This window comes from Sinocyclocheilus anshuiensis, unplaced genomic scaffold, assembly GCF_001515605.1.
Source record: "Sinocyclocheilus anshuiensis isolate Anshui unplaced genomic scaffold, SAMN03320099.WGS_v1.1 scaffold62, whole genome shotgun sequence".
NCBI classification, from domain to species: Eukaryota; Metazoa; Chordata; class Actinopteri; order Cypriniformes; family Cyprinidae; genus Sinocyclocheilus; species Sinocyclocheilus anshuiensis.
The window spans coordinates 479,060-487,643 of record NW_015544180.1 but is presented as its reverse complement, the minus strand read 5'-3'; the positions used below and the strand labels follow the sequence as shown (position 1 = coordinate 487,643).

General features: G+C 36.2%; 1 protein-coding gene across 3 annotated transcripts in view; it reads right to left on the bottom strand.

Annotated features, from left to right (window-relative positions):
* LOC107696334 (envoplakin-like) overlaps nucleotides 1–7,544 on the bottom strand; it is a 25,422-nt gene extending 17,878 nt beyond the window's left edge. For 2 of the 3 annotated variants that reach the window (XM_016496622.1, XM_016496620.1), the window contains exons 1-2: nucleotides 7,405–7,544; nucleotides 854–1,109 (exon numbers count right to left, since the gene is read on the bottom strand). In XM_016496622.1, coding sequence (XP_016352108.1) covers nucleotides 854–894 — 41 coding nt within the window. In that variant the 5' untranslated portion in view covers nucleotides 895–1,109; nucleotides 7,405–7,544. The remainder of the gene's footprint in view (nucleotides 1–853; nucleotides 1,110–7,404) is intronic. The other variant, XM_016496621.1, reaches the window with a different exon arrangement.
* Nucleotides 7,545–8,584: the final 1,040 nt, after the last annotated feature.

The window sequence follows — 8,584 nt, the reverse complement described above, 5'->3', positions numbered from 1 at the left end:
ATAAAATAAAATAAAATAAAATAAAATAAAATAAAATAAAATGTGCTTCTTTAATTTACCCAGAATAATCTTTCTGGCCAACATCCCTGAAAAATTTATTTTACAATAAGATCCCATTAGTTGAGCAATACATTTGTAAAAGCATTTATCAATCTTTGTTAATGTTAAAAATACAATTGTTCACTGTTAGTTCTCGTCAGCTCAGTTACATTAAATAAAATTAACAGATACAAATTTTGATGTAGTAGTAACATTGAAATAACCATTAACTGAGATTAATAAATGTTTTTTTTTCATTGTCAGGTCATGTTAACTAATGCAATGTTAACAAATGGAATCTTGTTGTCAAGTATTACTGTTTTTTCTCGTCACAAAATAAAATAATTGCAATATTTCGGCTCCATTTGTTCATTTTTTTGGTAATTATTTGCTTAATGAGCAGGACAATAAGGCACATTCATTATCGGCCAAAGACACGGATCACCCCGTCTTGCATTATTTTGTGAAAACGCCAATTTTCCGGAACATCATCACTAATAAAACATTCATCTTACTTAATGATGTGTGTGTGTGTGTGTGTGTGTGTGTGTGTGTGTGAGAGAGAGAGAGAAATAAGGCCCTGCCCTGTCATAAAGATAAATCACACACTCCACATTATCACACACAAATCCAGTCAACTCACAGTTTTAATGCATAAACGCCAGTCCATTTCTACTCTAGAATGCCTTCAGACAGATCTGTCATTCATTCAGGTGTGTGTCTCTGATCTAATGACCCATAAGGCTCTTGCTAAAGGCATAAAGATCATAAGAGAGCGAACAGAAACAAGACACATGAACTGATGGAAACTCACTGCCCGGCCTTGACAGGACTGTATTCCTTCCTCTTAAACATCCTGCGTGCTGCGTCTCCGTCTGTGTGTGGCTCTCCCGTCTTGTCTTCTGTTATGGCTGTCTGTCACCTGCTGTGGCTCCGCCCACTGAAACAGGTGTGTCTCATTCAGGTGGTTCAGACCGGACGTACCTGTTCCTGCCCTCTGAGTCCCTCCGGCAAACTCTTGCTCTTCTGCACTCTCACTGTCCTCTGGAAATACCGGAACGACTGACGCCCTGCAGACCAGCCAAACATCACCAGAAACAGTGTTCATGTGTCACAGAGCAGGCAGAAATGCAGATTTTAATACATAAACAGATCGTTACAATATGCACTACCATTCAAAATGAACATCATTCAGCAAGGATGCAGTAAATTGATCAAAAGTGACAGTACAGACATTTATAATGCTACAAAATATTTATATTTATAAAAAAAAATTTTGACAGCAAAGAATCCTGAAAAACTAAATATATCGCAATTTCTACAAAAAAAAAACTGTTTTCAGCTTCAGAAATGTTTCTTAAGCAGCAAATCCGCATATTAGAATGATTTCTGAAGGATCATGTGACACTGAAAAACTCAGCTTTGATCACAGCAATAAATTACATAGAAAGAAAACAATTATTTTAAATTGTAAAACATTCTCACAATTTTGCTGTTTTTACTGTATTTTTCCTCAAATAAATGCAGCCTTGGTGAGCAGAACAGACGTCTTTCAAAAGCATTAAATCTTGCACTACCGTACATTAAGTGGCTTTGGATAAAAACGTCTACCAAATGCATAAATGTAAAATGTACAACAATGAGAAGTATTGGGTCTGAGATCTAACATTAAAAATTAAGACAGTCAGTAAGTACTGTATTTGTTTGTGTGAACTAGACTTCATACATCCACTAAAATTCACCAAAACACCATTAGATTCAACAACACTAATGAAGAAACGATCCTGCAGCGTCTGCGATCTCGGTTTATAAATATTCATCTGCTCTTACACCTGCATAACAGGTGTGTAAATGCATGAGTGTTTGGTGTGTGGTGGAGCAGGAATGCGGTCTATCCAGTCAGATCAACATTAGAAACACTCTCTCTCTCTGTCGCTGCTCATTTATCATCATCACTCAAAAGACGAGGCATTCAGCCACCGACAAACGACAAACTTACAGTCTGTAGTTAAGCCAATCGAGTGTCAGGACAGTAACTCAATGCACCGTGACCTCTGACCCCTGACATGTGCTAGCATCCCACAGGCAGACGAGACACCTGAGGGACACATTAAAGCTAAACCTGCTCCAGCACGCATGCAGCGGCGTGTTAGCGTGAGGTTCTCAGCATTAGTGCTGATCTCTAGAGCGTGTTTAGGCCGCAGGGTGTCTAAATGAGAGTTTAGGGCCAAATTAAGTATTTTGTCTGTATATTTAAGGTCATACTGTTTTAGCGCTGCAAAAGTCTTGTTTTTCAGTACAAATATTTAAGAATTCTTGCATCAAGATGCATTTACTTGAATTTTCCGATCAAAGCTAAGCAATTTTATGCTTGCGCTGAAAATGCACTCACTCTCAGGTCATCCAAGATGTATATGAGTTTGTTTCTTCATCAGATTTGGAGAAATTCAGCATTATATCACTTCCTCACCAGTGGATGCTCTGCAGTGAATGGGTGCCGTCAGAATGAGAGTCCAAACAGCTGATAAAAACATCACAATAATCCACAAGTAATCCACACCACTCCAGTCCATCAGTTAATGTCTTGAGAAGTGATAAGATGCGTGTTTGTAAGAAACAAATCCATCATTAAGATGCTTAACTTTAAACCATTGCTAAAACATGAGTCCATAATCCATAATAATGCTTTCTTCAGTGAAAAAGTCATCTGGTCTGAATCAGGAGAGAAATCTGCACAGATCAAGCACTGTTTACAAGTCAAAACAGTCCAAACAGCTCTAAGGAAATATGTTGGTGTACTTTGATGGTCAGGAGATGGGCTTTTTCACTGGAGGAATTAAGGATTGTGGACTTGTATTTTAGCCAGAAACAACTCTTTAAAGTTAAAACGTCTTAATGATGGATTTGTTTCTTACAAACACACAGCTTTTCACTTCACAAGACATTAACTGATGGACTGGAGTGGTGTGGATTACTTGTGGATTATTGTGATGTTTTTATCAGCTGTTTGGACTCTCATTCTGACGGCACCCATTCACTGCAGAGCATCCACTGGTGAGGAAGTGATGTAATGCTGCATTTCTCCAAACATGTTCCCATGAAGAAACAAACTCATCTACATCTGGATGGCCTGAAGGTGAGTAAATTATCAGCAAATTTAAATTTTCGGGTGAACTATTCCTTTAAGTTTATTTTTCTAAACTCACTGGCAGATGTTTTTTTAAACATTCATTATTAACTACAGAATGACTGTATCTAAAGTACTTGAGAGACTCAATAATTATCACAATAATCACAATATCAACAATCAGAATAAACAAGTCAGTCTAAATGTACAGTAGACTGTTTTCAGCTCACTGCATCGATTTAGAATCTATTGAACATTCCAAATGCAGCTCGTCCAATCAGAATTTAGAATTTGGAACTATTATTTGAATTTGCTGTTAAATTATTTATTTGACTTGTTTAGAATATATTTTTGCCATTCACTTTTCTTAAAACAAAGACTTGATAACATATGACATGCACGTCTGTTATGTTTTAATACGGAAGAAGAGGATTATCCTAGACAGCGTTACTAAATATTTATTTATATTCGATGCATTTTAGATTATATTTGTTTTTAATGTTGGACAACATTGAATCTGGATTCAGTCCAGTTATGCATCCACCCTACAAGCAAATACAGATGAATAACACACTCTCACACACACACACACACACACACACACACACACACACACACACACACACACACACACACACACAGGCTGATTAAAATAGAGGTTGAGAGAGAGAGAGAGAGAGAGAGACTGTGTAATTACTCAGTGACCTTAAATATTAATCATGTTCTTCGCATCATTACATCATAACAACATTTTACACCGCAAAAATGCGACCTGACCTACATTGACCCCAAACACACTCATAAACTATATTATAAGACAATACGTATTGTTTTCGTTCTTTTTTTTTTTTTCACAATAGATAACCAGGATAAAAGAAAGCCTCCAAAAGTGACAGATATTTGCCTCTATAGTGAAGCAGCCTGATATTTAATCTGTTATCAAACATTTAGTGTATTTTTGGAATATTATATTAGTCATATCTATAGATTCAGCAGGAGTTTTGTTGAATGTAGTACAGATTTAAGGAGATTTTACATGAAAACAAACTAAAATCTGCATCTCTGAAAACTCTGAAACCACTACAAAACTAATCATAACTAGGCTAATAATCAAAAAACGGACTGATTATTAAAATGCATTTTTGCAGAATGTTTGTTTTATGACATCCTGTTCTTTATTTACAGCAATTTTGTATTTAACTTATAATTACCAATGATATTTTTCAAATTGAGAATACATTTCGAATTCAATTGAAGCATCTGACATGCTGTAAATAAGCATCCATATAAAACCCAACGGGCTGCCTAACAACACGCCTTCATGCAAGGAAAATTGCAAATGTCTCTCCTTAATTACAAAAGTTCATTTCTGACACTATTACAAGACTCAGCAAACGGGAGTCACAATCGTTGAGTGTATTAATAAACCGGTTTCGTGTGTAGAATGCTTGACCTGTCCGATATATGTGACATCATGTGTTTATTTGCATACAGTATCTGCAATCCTCCTTGTTTCTGTACGGAAAACACGGCCTTTGTCAAGAACGAGTGGAAATGCGGTTTATTGTTCTCAAGACATACTATTGAAACAGGTGTGTCTCCTTCACACCCTACACAGGCACTTGGCACACATATACACCTAAATACCTGGGTACAGACAAAACACACACACACACACACACACATGTCTAGTTTACTATCCTTATGTGGGGACTCTCCACGGGTGTAATGGTATTTTCTATCGCCCTACTCCAACACTAACCCTCACAGAAAACTTTCAGCATTTTTACATTCTCAAACAAACTCATTCTGTATGATTTAAAAGCTTGTTTCCCCATGGGGACCTCAGTGACACGAGTCCCTATGAGTCTGTGTGTATTCAGGTTTAAGATTACGTTTTTGCTGAAATAGTGGCTATAAGAGAGGTCACGTTTACTATCGTTGCTCCAAATTTCATGGCAAAATCCAGCCATTTCAATAGTTGAAGTACTAAAATGACTAAAGCTGAAATAAAAATAAAGCTAATAAATATTCAAAAACTAATAACCTAAACAAAATTACTTAAATGAAAACTGAAAATGTTCAAATACAAGCTAATTCAAAATATAAATAAATACTATAATAGCATATAAATAATACTAGAATAACTTATTGACAGTATTTTCTGATTTATCGAGAGATTCAAAATCCCTTCTGTAAAAAACTTTAACTCTAATGTCAACAAAATGAAACAGGAATGTTGAACCTAAATTTACCCAATGTTCAGATTTATGTTCTGGAAATATATGTGACCCTGGAGCACAAAAGCAGTCTTAAGCCGCTGGGGTATATTTCTAGCAATAGCCGAAAATACATTGTATGGGTCAAAATTACCGATTTTTCTTTTATGCCAAAAATCATTAGGATATCAAGTAAAGATCATGTTCCATGAAGATATTTTGTAAACTTCCTACCGTAAATATATAAAAACTTCATTTTTGATTAGTAATATACATTGCTAAGAACTTCATTTGTACAACTTTAAAGGCGATTTTCTCCATATTTTGATTTTTTTGCACCCTCAGATTCCAGATTTTCAAATATCGTCCTATCCTAACAAACCATACATCAACGAAAACTAATTTATTCAGCTTTCAGATGATGTACAAATCTCAATTTTGAAAAAATTTACACTTATGACTGCTTTTGTGGTCCAGGGTCGCATATGCAGATTAGTGCATTCTCAATTAGTCAATTCTGCATTTGCATATTTAAATATTAATTTGCATATCGGAAAACTTCGCTTTGTCTAATTGTCTGTGCTTACTCAACTATTTATTAGTTAAATTTTACCCTATTCACTTAATATCTAGTAACTGTAAAATAGCCTACTTAAAAAGAAGATTACCAACTCAAATTGGTTCATGGTTTTTGCTGTGGTATCGAAATTGAAAGAACTGTGACATTTCATTGAAATTTTTGTATCTACATGGCAACATTTGTTCAACCATTAAAAAATAATAATTTTGAGAACTGCATATTTTCATTGTCTGAGTGGACATTGATGATTATCCAAGTGTTTGAAGTGATGTACTTGCTTTACAAGCTTTCAGCTTCTGTCATCTGAGCATCTGCCCTTAACAATGACATTTATCAACAGCAAATAGCAGCATCTGAAGAATGCAGCGCTGCCTGATGTGTGCCAGAGGTGAAAGTGTGTTATAACACCAACAATACAAACTGATCAGCACACAGTGAGGGCCGTGTGTGTGTGTGTAAATGAGTTGTGAAAGTGTGTGTTTCTCAGCAGAGGGTGGGTTGACTGAAGGTTTATGGTAGAGGTCTCGTCGTTTAAACCACAGAAACATACCAGCTGCCTACATCTCGTCAACGCACTTCACTTTCAGTGCAAGCGACGTCTGAGACACACCTTCAGCTGCCGATCAGACAGGACCGATCGCTCTCTTCAGCGGCTGGAGCTGCGTGTCGTTCCACACATATTTCTGGCAGTATTTACTCTAGTACAGCGCTGGAAATATGCTTGCCTCGCCCTTCACCTCTGCAGCAGCTCAAACAAAAACCAGTCACGATTCAACATTTTGCAAAGAAAATAATGTCACAAATGCATAAAATGCAAAAGAAATAAAAAATAGCCTTCTTAAAAAAGGTCTCATTTGTAAACTACATTACTTAAAATTAACTAACAATGAACAATACACCTCTACAGCATCTAATAATGCTCATTTGTTATTTTCAATACATTTTTAAATCTAAATTTGCATCTGTTAACAGTTAATGCATTGTGAACGAACATGAAAAACTGCTGTAAAATCTTTTAAATATTTTTAGAGCAACAATAACTAATGATTAATAAATGCAGTAAAATGTACTGCTTATTGCATTAATGCATGAACTAATGTAAACAAATGAAACCTTACTTTTATTGTTTTATTTACTGTTATTTAGACATTTATTAATAGATTTTTTCCTAATCAAAAGTTGCATCTTTGAATGTTAGTTAATGCACTGAACAACTATTAATAGATGTTGTAAAAGTTGATCATTCATTGTTAGCTAATGAGAGCTTAGTGCGAAGTGTTTTCTTTATATAAAATATGACTTGTGTCTTGTGATGCTGGGGTGAAATTCAGCAGAGAGGTGTGGATCTGAGCTGATGAGTGACACATTCATGCATGAAAGCCTCTTTTAAAAGTGAGGGTTTCGAATCTTTTCAGTCATGCATGTTGAGAATTTCTGACCTTTAAAGTTGGCACGAACTCTCAGCAGTGAATGAGCAAACCTGCTCTCGTAGTAAAGTACAAATGTAGCGCAGGATTGCGTGCAAGGGTGAGTCTCGTGAAAGCGGTCACAGACATCTTCAGGTCATACTGCAGTTCACCTCAAAATTCAAAGAAAGAAATAAAAAGATTACATTTAGAGAGTCAGACATCTACTGTAATGTGAAAAAAAAACTTCATTATTTCAATTGTCATAATTTTTGAAGCACCTAATAAACTTAATTTATGCTGATTAAACCAATTTACTGCTGTAAAAAAATGCAATTAAAAAATAAAGCAACAATAAACTTAACTTTTTTGATCCACTTCAAATGGTGACTACTCATATATACAGTATATATATATATATATATATATATATAAAACATTTTATTTATTTTTCTAATTTTAATTTACTTTTAAATGAAGTACTAAAATAACTAAAGCTAAAGCTTTAAAATTATAGATTAAAAAATAGTAAAAAATGTCAATGACAAAAACAAAATTGCAAAAACTTTACAATTAAAACAAAAACAGAAAATATAAAAATAAAATATAATTCAAAATATTAACAAAAAATCAAAGATACTAAAATACTGACTTGAATAAAACTTAATTTAGCTCATTTATTTGTTAGCTTTCCCATGGGAACATTTCAGCCTTTCAAAAATATGAAGGAATTGAAATTAATCTTGTTACAGTATGTTTTTGTATAGTACATAAAGCATTCGAAAGGACGGACGCATTGAAAGATGCGTTTCTGCGTCAACATCCTGAACGGGAGCTTGTGAAGGGCCCACCGCCTTTCTTGGGTACGATGAAGTATGGGCTGTAAAAACCTGACCTCATCTGGAGGTTGTATCGCGTCCTTCGCCAGCGGGACCACGATCTCTGTGGTGCGGTCACCATCTCCTGAAGAGCCGGATCCAAGAACCCCGGTTCGCCCGTCCCAGGGACGCCGCCCGCCCTGGCACTTCACAGGCTTGGCAGGGGCGGAGACGGGCTGCGCCGCTTTCCTGCGGCCAGCTTCACGCTGCGGCCGTTGTGAAGGCTGCTGCTGCGGCCGAGCTGGAGCGGAGGTGGAGGCCACAGGAGGGCGCCCTCGGCGACGAGCAGACAGAGGGGCTGCAGCCGGCGGTGGGGTGGCTACAGCAGCAGACCG